The following is a 22,895-nucleotide window of genomic DNA, read 5'->3' on the forward strand; positions in this document are numbered from 1 at the left end:
AAAAAACTAATTTCATATGAAAATATTTTTATTTTTTATTTAATAACATCAAATCAATGGTTTATCCTATTAACATGAAAAATGTCCTATGATCACCAATAAAGTGCAAATAATTCTGGACTGTGTAGCAAAATGAATTTCGTGATAGGCGAAACAACTATAAATGTGTCAAATATACCTACCAAGACCGCGACAATGCATGGTACTAGAAAGGCGTAGATCAATCCATTTGATACCGATAACCAACAACTGCAATGATGAATGAAGGAATTTGTTAAAAAAAATGAATGAAAAGTTGTGAAGTGAGATTATATGGTACGATGTTAGCAGTATTTTCGATATATCAGTATCTCGACACAAAAGTATATTTGAATACTCGCTTGAATGTGTAATGCTACCAAAGTAATCATTTATTTCAAACTCATGTGACGGCAAATAAGAATACAAAAAGGATACCATTTTTGGCCTTTTAATATTAATAGCTTTTCATAAGGCATTACAATGTCTACATTATCCAAATGCTCTGTTTTTCAAATTGGTCTGAGATGTTGCAATTAACCTTTGAAATGATAGATATATGAAGATGTTGTATGAGTGCCAATGAGACAGTCTTCATTAGCCTCGGTTTACATTTTGGTCATATACAGCTGATTTCCTAATATTCAAAGGGGATATGCGTACTTATCCCTATATATAAATCCACCACAATTATGTAAATCAACTGAGAATTGGCAGATGTTTAGCATCAACAGTCCTTTCGTTGAACTTCGAGGAGAAGTGATGCTACGAGAGCACCAACACAGTTAGTTTTCGATACTTTTATATTTTCAAGGGGCAAATCAATTTAAACATATTTTTTTCATCAAAGGCGATACTACAGTAGAACATTGTACATAAAATATAGGTGCACAAGGTTACAATGTTGATATCTGTATTGCTTTATATCCAAGGGACATTAAACATAATCGTTCATAGAGACATTGATGCTGTGAATTGACCTAAACATATTTTATTGAAATTCAACGTCAACGAGCTCACTTGCGATGTCGATTTACATAATTTATATACATTAATGGAAAGATACGCGTGTGAAGTTTCTTTTTCTTTTGTTAAACCAAAAAAGTGTTGTTCTTAGATCAAACCGTGTGTTGGGATGTTTTTATGTATTTTTACTTACTACTTGTCAGTTCCATATCCTGTAAATCTGGTTACTGCCATAGAGATCACGACAATGACAAGTGGAAACACTAAAAGAAAAACATATCAACATAATAAGGTGTGTTTAGAACTAAAGATTGTCTTGCCCGTAATTTTTTTTAGTAAGTATCTTCTAAAAACACCACTGGATCATTTCAATTAGTGTATGGATTTTAATTTTTTTTCGTGCAAAGCGCTTACATGTTTATTTAGTTTTTGGATGCGAACAATCAGATTTTGGAAATATGCATTGGGATATTTTTGGTTTGACATCTGCTTGACCAGAATATTTTTTTGCATCAAATTATGATTTTTGATATTTGTTTTTCGCCCCCTCCTCCCTTGGAAGTTAAATGGCCGTTCCCTACGATAACAAAATAAACCAAATAGGAACTACAGTATGTGGTCTTTTTGAAGAAAAAAAATGTTACAAAAATACATAATTGGAAATTACGTAGTAAGACATTTTTTTTTATCCAACTTTGATTTATTTTAAGTGAAATACAGACAACTTCTGAAGAAAAACACTTAGTTAATTATAGAAGCTTTCATGGTTAAACTTGACCTTAAATGGGTATTGCAATTTTAGCTGAAGTTGTTTATTGTCAATGTTTTTTTTGAGTGATAAATAAATACCTAGTCCAAATGATAACAATAGTCCTGCGTTTGATCCTCCTTGTGAAAATACTATTAAGATTGACATAGCTATGTCTATTCCTTCTGCGACCATCAGACACAACGCACACAAAAATAAGTAGTGCAGGACTATAGCTATCGCTGAACACATAGACTAAAATGAAAAATTCAAAATGTTATGTATATATATATATAAAGAAAACAACAACGATCAATCATTTTATTGCTAAATAAGGTCAATATAAAAAAGAAATTGTATGCAACTGACATACAAGTGAAAGGTTTGGCTAGACATTAATCCAGGTTTAATCAACCATTTTCTATATAAGGAAATGACTTTACCAAGTTAGAATATGACAGAATTTTTCCTGTAGTTTTACGTATATAAGATTTTAATTTTCACATTTGTAAAAGAACATTCTGAGTTGGTTTTTTGGGAGTTCGGTATTTTTTGTTATTTCACTTTTTCTAAAAGTCAGATACTAGATTTATCAATTTCAAGAAATAAAATTGTCAAAATTTAACAGTTTTGCATCTTTGTTTCGAGCAAATTCCAGAAAGCGTTGTTTTGCAAGTATAAAGGCACCAATCACGAATGAGGAGTGTACAAAGAAACGATATTAAATTACTAAGTATTGATACATCGCCGGCTTTCATTTATTGTTTTCTGTTGAACGTTCCTAATAAGGAAGAGAAAACAAAAAGTTGTCGTACACATCAAATTCCTAAAGCGCTATTTTCATTTGATATATACCAACCATTAGCAGATACTCAATTAATCATAATTTGCTTTAATTTTATTTGCAAACAGATGATTCAGTATTTGGGTTTCATTGACAGCCTTTTAGTTGGTCGTTAATTAAACATTTGACCTTTTTTCCAGCAAACCAATAGCGATATTCCTTCATCAAACGAATATTATCAACCCGTTGGTTTAAACAAATCTGAATGACGTGTTAAAGGATCATGTCTATATATTCAAACATTGATTTCTGGGTGGCATAGGGATGACACTTGTCCCATTAAATAAAGAGGTTTATGCCGAGTGGCTAACAATAACAACTTCCCTTTGCCTTTTTTGTAAATGGCTTTATGATGACATGTAAATTTAGTATTGAAAACAACACAGTTTCTCAAGAGATGGACAAGATTGTAATATCGCTTGTCGAATCTTGAAATCACATTTAGTCCAAATGAAAAAAGAGAGAAAATACCAAAATGGAGGGGCAGCAGTAAATAATTGATGAATAAAAGCAGACAACACTATGAGCAACAAAAAACCTACAAAAATAAGATAAAATCATGTGCTCCCCGAGTATTATTAGCGTGATACTTCTAAGTCATATTCAGTCATAACGGGTTTTTTCAGTGTCTCGTCTTTTGAAAAAATAAAATAATCGGAAGATACCAAGATCTTTTTGATAAATAATATTGCCTTACAACAACAAATACACGCTGGCATTGACATATTGATTTCATGTACTGACGTTGTTTATCATTTTTATTACGCGTTATAGTGTTTTTTATTTGTCTTTGTAAATTATTGCTTTTACTGTTTAGGTTTTATTTGGGTAACATCCAATAGACGTAACTAGGTACTTATATATTTCGTCATTGTGTTAATTGTTTTCTTGTCCTTCGTTTTTTTGGTAATGTGCTTTGTTTATGCGCCTTCCTTTTCTATGTTGAAATATTTGTCTATTATAATAGTGATTAGGATTATAACACAATGTTCACTGTTATACCACTATGTTTGACATATTTACCTATCATGTAAGTTTGTTTTGATCACACATTGTGGTCAACATGATGAAATTGTATGCGAATGTCATACAAGTGAGAGGTTTAGCTAGCTATACAATCAGGTTAAATCCATTTTGTACATATAAAATGTCTGTACCAAGGCAGGTATATTACAGTTGTTATCCATTCGTTTAATGTGTTTAAACTTTTGATTCTGTTTTGGATATTTCCGCTTTGAATTTTTCTCAGAGTTCGGTATTTTTTTTAATTTAACATTTTATCTTCTGAAGATAAAAATGTAAAACTATTTAATTGAAATGAAGATGTACAATTTACTTATCTTAACTACTCACGGAATCTTCTGTATGATTTAATCCAGCTAACAAGATGATATAAGCAAGCACTAACACTGAACACAGGCAGATTAGAATCTTGGATTTGTCTGAATTTACGTTCCTTAAGTATAAATGCAAAAAAAAAAAAATGGCAACAAAGTCATAAACAGTTTAGTTGTTAAGCAAGTTTTATTCGGTTTTATTGTTTCTGTTTTGATTTTTGTTTTGTAATTTGCAACAATAAAAAGACTTGTTTCTTATAAGCATGTCAGTTAATTGCTAGTAGTCTGTTGTTATTTATGTATTATTGTCATTTTGTTTATTTTCTTTGGTTACATCTTCTGACATCAGACTCGGACTTCTCTTGGACTGAATTTTAATGTGCGTATTGTTATGCGTTTACTTTTCTACATTGGCTAGAGGTATAGGGGAGGGTTGAGATCTCACAAACATGTTTAACCCCGCCGCATTTTTGCGCCTGTCCCAAGTCAGGAGCCTCTGGCCTTTGTTAGTCTTGTATTATTTTAATTTTAGTTTCTTGTGTACAATTTGGAAATTAGTATGGTGTTTATTATCACTGAACTAGTATATATTTGTTTAGGGGCCAGCTGAAGGACGCCTCCGGAAGCGGGAATTTCTCGCTACATTGAAGACTTGTTGGTGACCTTCTGCCGTTGTTTTTTTCAATGGTCGGGTTGTTATCTCTTTGGCACATTCCCCATTTCCATTCTCAATTTTATTGTTTCTTATAAACAGGCATTTCCTGGAACATTTGTTCAAATACACACCAAATTCATAGAATATTCGGACAAACTATGAACCGTAACTAAGCTTTATATAACTAATTTGACTGTCGTACTAAATTAAAAAATATGTCCTTTTCTAAAATTTACGACAAAAGAGAGGATTTTTCATCCGTATTGTTAATTTTCCTTTTTTTAGGTGGCGATGTTTGTTTGGCTCCATCACACGGTGTTTAATTTTCCAACTCGTTAAATATGCCCGTGTGTTTAGTGATGTCATAGATTTTAACGAACGTAATCAATGCATCACTGGTAAATTATTAAGTTAGTGATTTCGATATCATAAATTACTGAACTTGTACTAAATTCTTTCACAGATACACAGATTTGATTAGTAAATGTGGCTGCACATTTAAACTTATTAAAAATTATTAATTCACATCTTAAATCTCAAAATTTTTGCATCTTAAATTTTACGGTAATATTGTACTAAAAACGAGGAAATCACTATGTTATCCGTGTGAACTCATCAAACCTTTAAACAAACTTATAAGTAAAGGTTATCTTAAGCCTCGGTCACACCTTACCGGATAGCACGAACGGGCGCCTAAGGATGAAAATAAAAGTTGTCCGTTGACAAAATTGTTATCCGCTGGGAGTCCGTTGATGTACTGACCGAATAAAACGGACGTGTAACGGATGCATATCGGACACACACCGGACACACAACGGACACGTACCGGACAGAACGGATGTCGAACGTATATCCAACGGACGAGTACCGCATAAAATGGACACCTAACGGAAGCGTACCGGATAAAACGGATGAACAAGATATACGGAAAAATCAAAGGCGACAATAATAATACATGTAAATCGCATATATATTCAAAATGTTTCTGTGTAACTGGTTTTGGTTTATTCTTCAAAATTCCGCCAAAGGGCAGTGTCTGGCCTGAATAAGAACTGCTTGATTGTGAAGACGTTCCTATACTCTAAGATCGATTATGAATAATAAGAATGCATGAACCTTAAAGAAATGTGACACACCAATAATTGGCATTTCTGACGCGAAATTTTCAATTTGCATTTATCCGTTTCAGATCCGTTCATCATCCGTTTCATTCGTTATACGTCCGGTAGAAGTCCGTTTCTCATCCGTTCAACATCAGTTTTATTCGTTAAACATCCGGTAGAAGTCCGTTGGTGAATTTATCTTCCAGACCTCCAACGGATGTATAACGGACACGTAACGGATACAAAACGGAAACGAAATGGACGAGTACCGTACAAAACGGACGCCTAACGGACGTTCAACGGATATTTTATCCGTTTGACGTCCGTTCAAAGTTTTGAACATGCTACAAATTTTCCACCGGACAGAACGGACGCCGACGGATAAAACATACGCTTAATAGACATGCAACGGATATGGACGGACGTCTAACGGATAAGAACGAACGTCTAACGGACATGAACGGATTGAAAAACGTTATCCGTTAGGGGTCCGTTCGAGCTATCCGGTAAGGTGTGACCGAGGCTTTACAAATGTTGTAACTAGATCTTTGAATATAGTTTACATTGGCACTGATATCGATTTTTCATCAGCAAATTAAAACATAACTTAATTTGTCTTTTTTTCAAACGCGATGTATAAAGAAGACACACACATGTTCATTTTTATCTATAAAGAGGTTTACTCATAACTATCCTACTGCCTGTCGATACATTTATTTTTGGCATTGCACAAGTCTTTGAATGTTTATGACGTTGAAATACTAAATCCATGGGATGTGTTTAGTTGATTTTAATCTCTGATGCACGACTTTAAATTATTATTTGTTTTGGCTTTTAACTAGCTGTCATGCAGTAACTGCGAGTACTTTCAACAATTTTATAGTTTTATTGATGACATTAACCCCATATATACCAAGTTTAAGAATAGTTTTATTAATATACAAGAAATGACTTGGTGTTCCTAAACGGATGGTTATACAGACCAAAGCAGAAGTATACTTAACAACACAATCATTTAGTTTACCTGTGTATAATTTTGATATTGCCAATGGCGTAATTTGTTTTCAAAGTTGATGTTTTTTTTCTGAAATTGTTTAGCATTTCACAACGGTATAATACTTTTACCTTAATTATACATCCCTTATTTTTATTAACTTTGTATTTACATTATATAATATATCAAATGTATTCGTTCAATCTATGTTCACTTGTATTGCTACATCTTTTGATTGAAATAAGCCATTCCAGTTAATATTTTATAGTACGTATTTCTATGGTGTGATGCTACACACTATTGTTTCAGTTAGGGTGAAGGTTTGGTACCATTCAAACGTTTAAATCCGCTGCAATTGTTTGCCCCTGTCCTAAGTCTAGAATCAAATGTTCAGTAATTGTCGTTTGTTGATGTGGTTCATAACTGTTTCTCGTTTCTCGTTTTTTTATATAGATTAGACCGTTGGTTTTCCCGTTTGAATGGTTTTAAACTAGTATTTTTTTGGGGGCGCTTGCTGTTAGGTGTGAGCCAAGGCTTCGTGTTGAAGACCGTAACTTGACCTTTAATGTTTGACTTTGATAAATTTGACTTGGATGGAGAGTTGTCTCAATGGCAATCATACCACAACTTCCTATACATATTTACATAAGAAACAATACTATGAAAAGTAAAATATTTATTAAATCGGAAAGGCTGAAATAATAAATATTAAATAATGATATAATTTGAGATATTACCTCCAAAAATAAATGTGCAGAAAAATGGTGACTAGTAAACAAAAAATTGACGTCACCAATCCGGGCCATGTTATGATCGTTAATGCTGTAGTATCTTCTTCGGACTGAAATTTTACAATATACTTTTATACTGCACTTGTTTTATTTGAGAAGTCAAAATGCGTTGACCGTATATTTCTATTTCATTTACAGTCACTGACCTGATATCACTTTTCCTCATGAATATTTAAATAAAATTGCCGAAATTATAATTAATTATTCATACGACCTATTCAACCTATTCATGTTTTCTATGTATACAACGACTTAAACTTATTTCTTTTGCAATTTTTGAAGAAATAAAACACATTTCACTTCTTATTTTTGGTTTGCGAACTATAAATCATTATCTTTTATGCTTATTGTTGATATTTTAGTTCATTCCCAAACAAATTCGTTCACCATAGATTGCGTGGTTCAAAAAGTAATGTACATTTCATTGTGTTGTATATTTCTCCGCCTGCATGATATGAGGTCTTTTTTCTATAGAAAGGGGAAGTTTCCCAATATTTAAATCAAATAGTGACATTAACACATTAAACAACAATTGAAAATGTCTTTTTCAGATTGCAGTATAAAGACAATAATAGTGCATTGACAGAGCCTCGCTTTTTCCCGTTTCTAAGCCGCATCCTTATATCGTTCATATGTCAAGTCAATGCACTATTATTGTCTATATATCAAACTAGACACTAATAATGTCATATCAAGAAATTCAAACAAAAACAAACAAGCGTACAAACAAAAAAAAATAAAAAATGACCAGGATATTGTGTTGTAATTTTAAAGCAAAAAAATAACTTACATCGAGAATAGATAGATCTATTAAACGTAAGGTATTCGTCTGATCAGGACAAAAGGATGAATTAAATTATTTTAGTATCTCTTGGTCAAAAGTAAAATCATAAAATTACTGAACTCCGAGGAAAATTCAAAACGAAAAGTCCCTAATCAAATGGCAAAATCAAAAGCTCAAAAACATCAAACAAATGGATAACAACTTGACTTGGTGCAAACATTTTCTTATGTACATGTAGAAATTGGTGGATTGAACCTGAATACAAAAAATACCATTTTCCTTTTGTACATTTTGTGCTATTTGAACTACGAAAAACTTACAAATGCATGAACACTCATTAGCACAGCAAAATTAGTAAAATGGTTACAGCGACAAGAGGTGTAACTTGTATTTCTGTACTCTGCATAACATCCATCTGTTGACCAACCGCCATCAATGCTAACAAATATATTGCAGTAAATGAATACGGATTAAAAAACCCAACATCAGCTCTAAAACACATATTCTCATTTTTACTCTAAAATAAGAAACTACAGAGAAAAATTAAAACTATTTATCATACTAATCGTTACATGAAACGAGTGTCTAATAATTTAATCTTAAGGAAATTATTGAAACAATGTATACGTATATAGTATAATATTAAATCCTCCTCGGAACACATGTCTTGTTTCTGTTTATTACGAATCCATAAAATTTATAATCCTGAACTGGCATGAAATATTTACCACTGGACGAAGGTAAACAATCAGCAATCAATCAATCATCACGTCGTCAAAAAATATTATTTATCTATGATTGTTAATCGAAAACTTTGGCAGTAGTGAATATTTTGTTTTATGTGCCAACGCTTACCTATTGTGACCACAACATGATCACGCGCACAAAAATGAGATGATAGAGCGATGTTAATTTTGTTCAGAATATTTTCTTGCTTTCCAATTTATTAATTTTTAAAAAACTTTGTCACAACTTTGTTCAATGATTTGGTGTAGGACACTTTTCTTCAGAATGAATCAAAACGTCCTTTCTACGTTTGCTGTACCCCTATGTTGACTATTTTACCTATTATGTCTGTTTGGTCACACATCGTTGTCAATATAATGATATTTGATGCGACTGGTATACAAATGAGATGTTTAGCGCTATAAAACCAAGTTCAATCTACCAGTTTCTACATAAGAAAATGTCTGCACTAAGTCAGGAATATGACAGTTGTTGTTCATTCGTTTGATGTGTTTGGTCGTTTGATTTTGCAATTTGATTCGGGACTTTCCGTTTTGAACTTTCCTCGGAAAAGGTATTTTTGTTATTTTACTTTTTGTTTATATTTTAATTAATCGCGGTATTTTGCATCGCCCTTGTGTAAAGGTTTAGGCAATTTCATACAGAAAATTTATTGTCGAATGAGAAAATGAGTACATTTCTGAAGGTTTGGCTACAATTAAGTCTATGTACACGTGTAAAACTTAGCAATTCAAGTACACTAAACATATCAACCCTTTTGGAAAAATCTGAAGGATAATTGACTCCCAGGACAACTAATATAAAAATAATTATGAATGTTCATATGTTTTTAATGTTGAGAAACCGAATGTTTATCAAAAATTGTACGGGAGGAAATTAATGGTTTTGTCTCTATTCATGCTTGTCTGTTCAGTTGATTTATTATAGAAATAAAGCTTCTTTTTTTTTTTTTTATTTTGGACACATTATGTATTGATAGTTCGGTTGTGCATCTTGTATTTTATAACGGATCAGTAGAAATAAATATCAGCAGTACTTACGCTTTTATTCTTCAATGATATTAAGAATAGAATACAGAAAAAATTCATGAGGAAGGGCTGTAATCAAAAATGTTTTTTTTCAATCTTGCTGAGGTCGTTACATTGTTTTTCAAATTTCTTCTTACCCTTTATCGAAATCCCAGAACACACAAGTAGAATTCGTTTTATTACTCTGAAAAGGCAAGTGTTGTCATGTTGAAACTTATTTAATGTTTTTCATAAAGCTTTAAAACAGATATACCTAATTTCAATGTGCATTTTAAACTCAATGCATGAATGACCTTATCTGCAGAACTACTCTGTGAGTTTGTGAAAATTAAGATAATCGACACCACGCGCAATGTTTATCTGTAACTTGCCATCAATATAAAGGATGAACAGAAACAAGACGTGCTGGACTGACAAAAAGACTATATGAGAGATATAAATACATTTTATTCATCGACAACTTTACCAAATTTGGTACAAATCTAGGATAGTTTAAGAAAGTTATCAAAATTTTCAAAACGTTTATCACAGAGTGAATGTTATTCTAACTGGCCGAAAAACTAAGTCCATTTATAAGTAAAATACGGATACACAGGAATTGTTTAAAACTAACTTGCGGATACTATCCTATGATCATAAAAAAATCTTCTGTTCAAGTTTGTAGATATCAGGGATAGTTTAAGAAATTTTAAAAAAATTTAAAAACTTTTACCACATAGTGAATGTAATGTTAACCTGCAGAAAAACTAAAAAAGTAAAATACGGATAAACAATATTTTATTTTACAAAACTTCTGGATTCTATTTTATGATAATAAACGAGCTTCTGTACAAGTTTGATAGCTATCCTGGATTATTTAGAAGAATTATCAATATTTCAAAAACTACAGAGATAATATTTGTGAACGTTTCCGACGACAACGCTGACGACGGAATGTAGGATCTCTATGTCTCGCTTTTGCGACAAAATTCAAAGGGTCGACAAAAAAACAACTTACGTATACATGTTCATAACCAATTTGAACAGGAGGGTCTAAATTATTTGCTGCTGTAAATGCTGGTAAGGAAAATGAAACAACATCTGATCCTACATCTAAGCCAAAAGTGGACCTACAAAAAATATGAATAATGGTACAGATGTATATATAGTCAAAGTTTAATTCTAACACGTTGATTTTTACATCCCAAAAGGGTCAAGATAAGGGATTTTGGTGTATTTGACAAAATCAGCTAGATTTCAACCAAATAAAGGATAAGGAAACATAGAGCGCAGGCGTCGACATGCTTAATTTAAAAAAAACCCATGTGAAATGTCTTCACAAACATTATTTAAACGATCTTTGTTATCGACGTATGCGCTCTATGTTTCCTGTCCTATGGAAATTTACCCATTTTCATTAATTTTTTTCGTGTAAAATCAATATGAGTACAACTTGTGACGTCATAATGAAACGCAAAAACGTAAATTTTTCAACAAAATGGTGTATATCCTATCTAGTCAATGTATTAGCTATAATTTATCGTGATATTAGTCAATAAATCCGAATTAGAAATTTACGCTAAAAAAGGGGGCCATTTTAGGACCTTATCGAACATACTCCTTTAAAATCAAATTTAAATAGGGTTCGAATACAAAATATTAATACCAAAATATTACTAGATCCTCCTAAAGATAAACAACAATATGTCTGGTCGTGTCTGGTTCAATATTTAACAGAAATTGATTATCATAAATTTATATAAGTACTTAAAAAAAAAAAAATATAAATAAAATAACTTAAATACACTGCAAGAGTTATCCGGGTCAGTGACTCAAAATAAAGTAAGTCCGGAACAGGCGGTAATAAATCAATTTTACAACAATAACAGATCAGTTTAAGGGCTAAGTTTGGAAAAGGGTTCAATAGGGACTTTTGTTTCGGCTGCTGTCAAAATTGTTTATTAATTAAATTGTAGTAGGCGTGTTATCTTGGTTCATCCGTAGCCCAAAGTGTTTGGTGTCAATATAGCATATAAAATGCGACGATACATAATTCATCGTAAGCTCCCGCGGCGAAGTGTGTATCGAATCGGTTTAAGGGCTGATTAAATCTGTTCATGTGTAACTTATTAGCAAAATATGAACATGGATATGTATAACTGAACCAAGTTTTTAAAATCATTACCTTTTTTTTTTAGCAATTTTGTTCTCGATCTATTTTCAGTACACTAATTGTTTTTGCAAAACTCACATACACAAATTTAGGCTTATTTTGGTTTATACAAAATATTTGGCATATAAATTCACATACACGATTTGGCATATCAAAATTATCCGCTCTTTACTTGGCAGCTGGTGTACCAGGACAACCTTGGTGCCGTTCACTGCTGTTTGCTTGGCAAAACTTTCCTCCTGTTCCTTCTTCTGGTGGCTCAATGTTTATTAATTATTTATTTTTACGTATATATTGTTTTTTACTTATTTATTTTATTTTTTTTTTATTTAAAAAAAAAATTCATTATTATATTATATTATTTTATTATATTTATTTTTATATTATTTTCTTTTCTTTCTTTATTTTCTTATTCATCAATTTATTTATTCATATTTTTGCTCTATATTATTTTTATTAAATTTTTTTTTATCATTCTAAATTATGTCAATTACCATATGGTAAAAGTTAAATTATTTAATGCCCCAAAAGGTGCAAGCCAGGGCCGACCGTGCGAGGGCTGTATAGCCAGTCAAAGTCGTTAAAAACTTCCATTTGTTGTTTATGTAGCTTCGATAATTTTTTTTCATCTAACACAATGTACAATTATCATGAAAAATACGCAGTTGCATTTTTCTATTTGGAAAAATCAATATTTTTTTGGGAAAATGATGTACTTTAAACGCAGATGTGAATGCTGCATTTCACTAAAAATTGAGTGCAACTTACAATTTAAGCAAAGATAAATATTTCAAAGGAAAATAATTGGACGAACATCAACACACGACTCGTCAAATGTTCCGAGATACTACCGATTAAATGATAAGATAAGGTTCATTGTTTGATACTATTTTATTTTAGGATAAGTATGGTTTTGATTTTTTTGTCTGAATCATTTAATACAGGAAAAGTAAAAAATTTGATAAAACCACATTCAACAGATATATGTTAATACCTTAAAAATAGACGAAAACAATGTTCGGTACAATCTATAATGGAAAGGATTCGATTCAGAGTCAGGTAAGATTCGTTAATTTCGATAACTAATTAAATTTTTATTTTTTTTTTAACAATTTATTTTACCTTATGATTCTCTCGTGACTTCTTGTTTAACATATTTAAATCTGATTAAATCTGTTCATGTGTAACTTATTAGCAAAATGTGAACATGGATATGTATTACTGAACCAAGTTTTTTTAAATCGTTACCTTATTTTTTTAACAATTTTGTTCTCGATCTATTTTCAGTACACTAATTGTTTTTGCAAAACTCACATACACAAATTTAGGCTTATTTTGGTTTATACAAAATATTTGGCATATAAATTCACATACACGATTTGTACGCGTGTAACTTTTGTGAAAGTGAAGGGGTTATTACATTTTGCCTGTATGCTTTGTCTTAAAACCTTCCTAGGAGATAAATTTAGCTTTTGCTAATAAATAGTTTTGTAGTGATGATAGAAGCAAAAATATTTGAATTTTCTATACGTCTTCATAAATGGAAGAGTAGATTAAAAACAAAAACAAAACGTATAGCAAATGTTCGGCAAGGTATTACAGCTTTCCATGGCTAAGAAAGATATACTACTTCTCATGAAGAATTTCAGAAATTTGTAAACGTCAAATTTCAGTAACACAATAGCTATTATCTAGAATGTAATTAATAGAATAACGAACTATTTTTAAGGTTTTGCATGCCACAAAACCAGGTTCAACCCAACATTTTTTCATAAAATGCACTGTACCAAGTCTGGAAAATGGCCATTGTTATATTATAGTTCGTTTCTATGTTTGTTACATTTCGCTGTTGTGTCTCTATTGTGTCGTAGTTCTCTTATATTTGATACGTTTCCGTCAGTTTTAGTTTGTAACCCGGATTTGTTTTTTCTCTATCGATTTATGAATTTTGAACAGCGGTATACTATTGTTGCCTTCATTTGAGTGTGTCAAGCTCGAAGTGTCACAGTTTCATACACCTGAAAAGTTCCAAAGCAAATCACTCGAATCATGCAATTATGCTCTTCTGGGTGAATATGAAATGCATAAATCTCTAATTTGTAGAATTTTGCAAACACAAGTGCTAAATATAAGAGAGGTGATACAAATTAAGTACTGTAAAATATACATAATAAAATTAAGACCTTCACAAACATTACTGTGACATATCCTAAGATAAACCCACTTCAGATAAACATATCTCCTAATGTGGTCTTGGGACATGTCTTAGACCGAAATCGGCTTTTGTAAACAGACCCAAGGCATCTGTACAAATACAAAATTCTAAATTCAGTCAATATACGACACATTTCTTCGTGGTAAAATTTACGGCAGCTTTTTTTTTCTGCATCAGATGTGCATTTTGACATTAAATATATCTTCAGAGATGTTTTAGGGAAAAATATTTCAAAAAATGAAAAGCTTATCAACCTTAAATGACTAGAAGTATAGTTTGCCATGCAAGGATTCAGACCTTTACACGACGGAGACATATTCTTTAATTCAAAATGATTTCCAAAATTTTGTAACGTTCTTCAATTGGAAAAAAAAATCTATTTTAATTATAAGCCTTACTTTTTGACATGTCCTTAAAAGTTTAAATTAGATTATTTATCGTTTGAGTGGTGATGTTTTTATTTCACTAATTATGATAAAACAACATAAATCATCATGCTTGTACCAAGTCTGGAATATGACAGTTGTTATCCATTCGTTTGATGTGTTTGAGCCTTTGTTATTGATATTTGTTGTGAGTTTACCCCTGAATTCTGTTTTTCTGATTTTTTACTTTTTACTATTGAAACGTTTAAGATATCTATCAACTTCACTAAATAAAGATGGCCATTAATAACCAATGTTGATAACGATAAGTAGTTACTGATTCTGTGCGATTGGTATTTTCGTTGTGGAACTGAATTAATGTTAATTTTGGACCCATAATGATTTAAAAGTGCCCCTCTCAAATTAGGAAGATACATTACGGTAATAGTTTCGTCAATGTTCTGTAATAGACACCTGTGTAATCAATGCTTCCTGAAAGAAACAAAGTTAAATATGTGCAACTATATGTACATAATAGAAAAATTATAGTTGTTATCTAATAGTTTGTATCTATTAAGGTTGCACCGTTGATTGTTGTTTGTGTTTTGTTGTACTTCTGTGTTCTGTTATTTCGTTGCTTTACTCTTATAGTTGATATGTTTCCCTCTGTTTTATTTTGTAACCCGTATTTGTTTTCTCACGATCATACTAGTACTACTAGTATGAATTTTGAATTCGACCAGCGGTATACTACTGTTTTCTTTATTGGTTTGTACGTCGTAAATGGTCATCATTCTTTATTATTCGTCTTCTATACATCCGATTGAAAGACTGTAAACTATATGAGAAACGTTATAATTTCAACATCAATTGTCAACTTTCGATTTCGCAGCAGTAACATAACTTTGGATCCATCACATGGCGTTTTTCTTGTTTTCTTTAAGCCCCAGTCCCACTAGACCACGATCGCACCACGATCACCACGATCTACAATAAATTCAGATCGTGGTGATGTCGCGGTATGAGCGGCATGAAAATGTAAATTTTCAATGTTTTGACGATGCTACTACGTTCTCATTACGCTTCTACAACGATCCCGCTACGATTATACTACGTTCTCACCGCGCTTATTCTGCGACCTCACTACGCTTATCAAGATCCTTCTACGCTCTTCACGTTCTCACTACGACCATACCACGAGTTACCCGATTGCACGTTTACCACGCTTCTACTGCGATTGTAGTACGTTCTTACCATGATTAGACTACGTTCATACCCCGATCTTACTACGTTCTCAGCAATAACGTCAGCATCGTTTTCGATATCAATACAGTTATATTCCTTTTATTTCTGATTAAAACATAGATTTCTCGGAAAAAATACAGTCATGCCACCAAAATCTACTAGAACACGTGGGCGTGGTGGTAGATGTTAATGTAGAGGCAGACGGAGAAAATAAACGAATCCTGATCAAGTAGAGATGTCGGACCGACCAATCTGACCTAAATTACAACCTATCACTGGTCCATAAAGCTCAAATGACGATATTTTAGTGAACGATAGCAGAGGTGACACAAATGTATCAATAGATATAAGAAGATGAGGTATGAGTGCCAATGAGACAACTCTCCATCCAAGTAACAATTTATAAAAAGTAAACCATTATAGGCCAAAACGGTAAGCCATGGTTGAACCGTTAGGACAAATGATTAATTTCATACAGACAAACAACATCTAGGGAACTCTTTCATATATTTTATGTAAAAATAACAATGATAATGATGGTCGTAGTATGAACGTAGTCAGGTCGTAAGAAGAGTGTGATGAGGACGACAAGGGCGTGCTAGAATCGTACTATCATCATGAACAGCGTGGTATAGTCGTAGTGGAAGCGTAGTTAGATCGCGGTAAGAACGTGATGGTCGTAGTAAGGTCGTTATAACGTCACTATGAGATCGTAGTGCAGTCTCTACGCTTTCGCTACGATGGAACAGCGACCTTTACGATCTTACTTCGATCTTAGTGCGCTCTTACTGCGCTTCTACTAGGACCTGATTTCACCACGACCGTACCACAATTGTTTTGAATATGTTCAAAGTTGGCCACGCTCATCACGATTTTGAAGACCTCACCACGACCGTGATACGAGCTTACTGCGATATACACGATCGTTCTACGATCATTAAAATTTCACAGATCGTAGTGCGATCGTGGCCTAGTGGGACTGCGGTATTAGTACGTTTAGCTCGTGTATGATCGGACTTCGTTGTCAGGGATTTGTTCCTTACACAAACTTATAACTACAGATTTAGGAGGACGAATGACTGAAACAGACGTTACATATTTATGAGTTACCTTTCGTCCCTCTTTTACATAAGTTTACCATCACAGAACTAGTTGCCCGGTACGATGTTTTGGCATGTTCTTGAAGTCTTACATCTGATCACACCAGTATAGTCGTCAATTCTGTAACTTTACCGATTGTGTCGTATTTCCGATTAGGATATTTTGACTAAGCATGAATTCGCATCGCGGTCGATGTCTGCATAGCAGAACACGAACACGAAACGCATGTCTGACATTTTAATTCTGGTATCTATGACGAGTTTTTTTACACTGTCGATCGGGTTGGTCACGCTAACAACGAGTTAAAAAATATCTTTCAGTCTTCGTTTGTTACCATGATTAGTCTCTTTCTGGTCGATTTAAATGATTTACACAGTCTTATTTCCATTTTTAATGAACATAAAAATCTTTGAAGGAACTTAATTTTATGCATAAATTTCTGGAAAATGATAAATATAATTACTAATTACAGTGAAGACAGATCAATTTCTTCTTTGTTTGTGTTTCAAATAAATATTAATATGATTCATGATTGTTTTCAACTTATCAATAGTATGTGATTTTAAAACGAAACCCATATTTGTGTTTTGATAAATGTGGAACGAGATGATTAGTAAAATCTGAAATTCTAAAAAGGGGTATTTTAGATTTAACTTATTTACAAAGATCATGTAACGAATGTGGCGGGTATAAGAGCTCAACACGAACTTAACATGTGTTGTTACAGCACAACATAAAAACACATAAAAACCAGTTGCAATTGTCTTAACTCAAATGATTGGAACACGGTACAATACAACACTTTCGGAGTCATTTAAGTGTAACATGCCTCGTTTTTAAAATTGCAACGTTATAGGGTATGAAGACAAAAGAGGATCTGATCATAATTCGATGATCATAATTTCTGTCAATTTGGTCATCTTTTAATACGGGCACAATCGTGTCCGTCATGACGTCCGTGTAGGACCTTCCTGTACTGAGTGACGTTCAATCTATCATAATTTCCGTGCTTTTAAATTTTAAGCAAATACTCTGCAAGATGGGTGATGTTTAAAGTAACACAATGTCCAAAACGAGAGATAAAATACCCAAAAGGCATTCAGAAGTTCTGTAGAAAACACAAAATTAGAACCAACCATGAAAACAATAGAAAGACAACGTTAATAATATCAAAAGAGTGTTAAGAAAATAGAAGTTTTAACAGCACGAATACTTCAAAAACCATGGTAAAATGATTTAGTCCGGAAAGAGAGGTAGTTCCTGTTCCTAATGCTGAACATATCGCGTTGCTCTTGCAAGTCCAAATACATATACGTTATATTTCAATGAGTTAAAAAACCTATCAATATACAAATTTGAATAAGATAACTGGAATTCATAGAAAGGAAGACATGCAACTTCAGGGAATAACTAATTGTCTTTGTCTAATTTTCTTTCTAAACGATGTCTGTATTTGAATATTTTCTTAAATTTTTCGTGAAACCTAACTTATTTTTTTTTTATCCATAAAGTTCAGGTTATTTTTCTTACCATTGAATATATTCTTGATAGTATCTTTATTGAGAACTAACCAAGTGTTTGTCATCTGTTGATAGATACTTGGCAGAACAGTGACATTTGGGAAAATCACGTCATCAAGGAATGCTTTTTTAGCTTCTAAAACTATAAAAGAAGGCAAAAGATTATTCATAAGACTCTATACAATCATTTATTGCAATTATATCAAACATTCTGCAAGAAAATTAATTAAAGAAAAATATATAAAAGATACATCGTACAACCTTAATGTTTCATGCTGCAAGAACAGTGCTATACCCAAGATATATAATTTTATTACATTACATGTAAAAAGTAAAATCATAAAATACTATACTCCGAGGAAAATTCAAAAAGGAAAGTCCCCAATCAAATGGCACATATTCCTGACTTGGTACAGACATTTCTATTATAAATAGAATGGTGGAGTGAACCTGAGCTAGCTAAACCTCTCACTTGTATGACAGTCACATCAAATTTCATTATAGTGACAACGTGAACAAAACAAACAGAAACAATAGATAAAAATGTCAAAAAAGGGTACATTAGTCAACATTGTGTTATCATCTTAATCACTTTAAAAACAAACAAAAGGTCAATAATGATCATTGGTCCTTAATGCTCTTCAACTTTGTTCTTTATTTTGTCTTGAAAGTTTTTTTATTCGAGAGTTGCTGATGGGTGTATACAAGACGAAATGCTCGTCTGACTTACAAAATTATAAGCCTGGCCCCATATTTATAAAGCAACTTAGGTGAGATTTTCTTAATTTCATCTTAGGTGTTTTAAGTCACGTTCCCAACACTAAAGTAGTATGCATACCCCCCCCCCCCCCACACACACACACACACACACCACCACCACCTACTTAGAAAAGAATATACTTATGTCTAAGTTACCTAGACAGCTACCCTAAATTACAAAAAAATGTTAAAAATCATAAACAAAATGCTTTTTTTTTACAAATCAATAATAAATTAATTACCATTTGATTGATTAATAATTAGTTGAATGATATTTCGTTTGTGTAATGCTTGATTTTAACGATCATTGTATATTTCCTAAAATCACGTATCCTCAACAAATAGCTAGTTTTATAACTCTACCCTATCCTTATTGCTAAATCTCCTTGTGTATATACCAGTATGTGTTAAGTTTTTACACACGTGGAATTCGTGCTATTATTTTTCTTTTGATTATGTAGGTGCATGCTTACATAAATCATTTTGAATGTTATATTATTGATAAACACATCATGGTATCAATTGTAACCGTAGTAAACAACAGTATGAAGGATGGAAGAAATGTGTATCTTCAGTCTTAAAAGATCCTGTTTTATGTATGTGTTTGTGGATGGGTTAGGGAGGGTGTTCGGTTGCATTTTTATTTATTCAGTTTTGTTCTTAAGATGCAGGGCAAATTGCCCATGAATTTGTTTAACTTACTGGGACAAATCAGTAAGTTTAAAGCTCTACCCAATGACATTCGAAGATTATATAAATTATTGAATCTATAAGAGAATTTGTACTATAACTTCCAGTAGAGTTGTCATTCTCGTCATTTTTGCAATATTGCTCATTTTTTTTACATGCATCAAAACATGGCCTTTTCTCTTATGCGCCAATTAGTAATCTGTTTCAACATTTTGCTTCCTCATTGTTGTACTTTAACACAAGCTCTTGATAAAAATATGCATTGATTAATCAATGTTTAGTATTCCTTAGTCATATGATACAGTAACAGGGGAGGTAATGAAGTTAACGTAAAATCATATTTGGCGACGTCAAACTGTGACATATATGGATAAGGTACTTTTTTCGACTGATTTTTAACCATTTAAACTGATGTAACTTTAAATCGAGTCCATGGATGCCCTTTTTTTAAATGACACTTGGTTAGAATACGTTTGAAGATTATTTGTACCCATTTTTATGAAAAAATCAATAATGGATATTTTTTTTAAATTTGATATATATATGCAGCAAAAAATGACATTTGTTTTCTACATTCATGAACATTTGATAATTATGAGTTATTTCTAAATAAAAAATGCATAAATTAATAGAAGAAATTACAAATATTTTAACAAAAACCAGATTGTGTTTATCTTTTAAAACATATTTGATTTAATCAGGTAAAACATAGCCTAAATGCAAATTTTTATCAAAAATTTCAATATGGGATTAAAACTGTATCGTATGTCCTTAAGTGGAGACAAAAAGAAGAATTCGAAATAAATCTTGATTATTCTAGCAGTACATATATAACTTGCCTATGTTTTCTCGAACAAGTGTTACATCTGCCGATTGATTAACGTTCACTTGGAATCCGAATCTGGTAACAACCTTCATTATAGTCGAAACATGATTAGTTGTTTTTATCTGGAAAAAAAGGTGAAAAAGTATTCTTGCTGGAAATGTAAAACAAGAAAAAAATATAGGTAAACAGTGACTAAATAAAATATGGTTATCTAATACATTACAAATTGAATAATAGGTTCTATAACGTAGTTCGAATTAACATAGCTGTAGAAGACCGAATCTTCCAACAATATATCATGCCATTGAGTGGATTACTAATTTAGAGAGACTAATAGTTAATGAAAGCCAGGAAAGAAAAGAAAACTTTTAGTTAAAAAAAATCTGTAAAAATTTAACAAAACACTTAAAAACAGAAATTCCACTGATATAAAACCATGAACACATTCTTTATATATGAGAAACAACAAATAATAATATCAACAAAAGAACAAATTATACTATTGTATCTGAAATAATCATGCTTCATTTTATCAAGGTTTGATTACTAAATTTTTTTCCCAATTTTAATTTTTATCAATTGTTATTATAATTTAGAAAAAAGGTATTTTGTTTTAGAAGAGGGACAGTTAAACTCATAAATCGCAAATAAACTGTCAACGCAATGGCTAAAAAAAAACAAACAGACAAACAATAGTACACATGACACAACATAAAAAACTTAAGAATAAGCAACACGAACCCCACCAATAACTAGGGGTGATCTCAGGTGCCCCGGAAGTGTAAGCAGATCCTGATTCACATGTGGCACCCGTCATGTTTCTCATGTTATAACAAATCCGGAAATAGTCTAGTTTGGTAGGTCAAATTCATGAAAGGGAAGGGGATTGTAGTTATGACGTAAGGAAAATATCCGATATCATTTGTTCATTCTTTTCTTTTCTTCTATTGATTCATGTATGATACCATAAAACTGTGATAGCAGACACGTTGAGTTATGTATACTCACTTTATTTTTTAACGTTCTCCAGCTTTTCTCGTTGACAACTGATAGTAATTTATCCAAAACTGATACGAAGTTCTGAAATAATGATTATTTAGTTATAATAAGATTTTATGCTTTCATCTGAACAAATTTTCTGATAGCTCAAATTTCTGATTGAATACGTTTTTAAATATGCTGAATCTATGGGGAATGTTCAAATGCTTTGAGTAATATATTAATATATGTAAATAATAGATATTTTTTTAATTTATTTTCTTGGTATTCTTGTGAGCTAAATCATAAGCCTACAAAAAAAAGAAGGGATGGCATGATTTCCATTGAGACAACTATCCACAATCAAGTCACATTTTGAAATGCACTATTAAATAGCATTGCTACTCTGTAAACGTGGTGAAATTTCAAGAATATCTTTAATTCTGATCATTGATAAAAAAAAGAGTTAAAATTGGACTAACTTTCGTAAAGAGCACTGCTATCCGGGGAGAGGTTGATTGAAAATAACTCTAATCAGGACGCTATATAATGTGATATAATATGACTTATATTTCTTAAGCACAGTGATATTTAAGGGATATTAAAGAGCCTTACCATAATTATCTATAAAGGGGATTGAGCAGTGCAAGTGTGATATCCAGTGTTTTGAATGGAACCAATCTTCACCAGATAGTGATTAAACTGGACGAACAATCAATTAAAAAAAAGAACAAATACATTAGAGATGGCTGATGGAGAATTTCAAAAAGACCTAACGGACGCTAAGAGAGATGTGAGTAAGCTCGACGATGCTTGTAGCGCTGCTAACAAGGTAAAAGTGTCAGATTTGCGGGTGAAAGTATTAGACTTGCAATGCAGGTCAATGCAAAATGACCTTGTTTTCAGTGAAATTAAGGAGAAACCCGAGGAAGATACCAACATCGTACTTCAGAACTTCATTTCAAAAGAACCTTTCGATTAAAAAAGATATACAGTTTAACAATATCCATAGGTTTGGTAGGACAGATG

The 22,895-nt window shown here is 32.0% G+C and overlaps 1 protein-coding gene across 1 annotated transcript in view; it reads right to left on the minus strand.

Annotated features, from left to right (window-relative positions):
• LOC143043692 (adhesion G protein-coupled receptor L2-like) overlaps positions 1–22,895 on the minus strand; it is a 51,424-nt gene that overhangs the window by 9,409 nt on the left and 19,120 nt on the right. Inside the window, exons 8-19 of the mRNA XM_076215878.1 lie at positions 21,897–21,968; positions 20,902–21,010; positions 18,624–18,755; positions 15,188–15,239; positions 11,013–11,124; positions 10,153–10,199; positions 8,561–8,678; positions 7,403–7,506; positions 3,930–4,032; positions 1,834–1,987; positions 1,178–1,247; positions 183–249 (exon numbers count right to left, since the gene is read on the minus strand). Of these exons, the coding sequence (XP_076071993.1) occupies positions 183–249; positions 1,178–1,247; positions 1,834–1,987; positions 3,930–4,032; positions 7,403–7,506; positions 8,561–8,678; positions 10,153–10,199; positions 11,013–11,124; positions 15,188–15,239; positions 18,624–18,755; positions 20,902–21,010; positions 21,897–21,968 (1,140 nt within the window). The remainder of the gene's footprint in view (positions 1–182; positions 250–1,177; positions 1,248–1,833; positions 1,988–3,929; positions 4,033–7,402; positions 7,507–8,560; positions 8,679–10,152; positions 10,200–11,012; positions 11,125–15,187; positions 15,240–18,623; positions 18,756–20,901; positions 21,011–21,896; positions 21,969–22,895) is intronic.

This window comes from Mytilus galloprovincialis, chromosome 1 (assembly GCF_965363235.1).
Source record: "Mytilus galloprovincialis chromosome 1, xbMytGall1.hap1.1, whole genome shotgun sequence".
Classification (NCBI taxonomy): domain Eukaryota; kingdom Metazoa; phylum Mollusca; class Bivalvia; order Mytilida; family Mytilidae; genus Mytilus; species Mytilus galloprovincialis.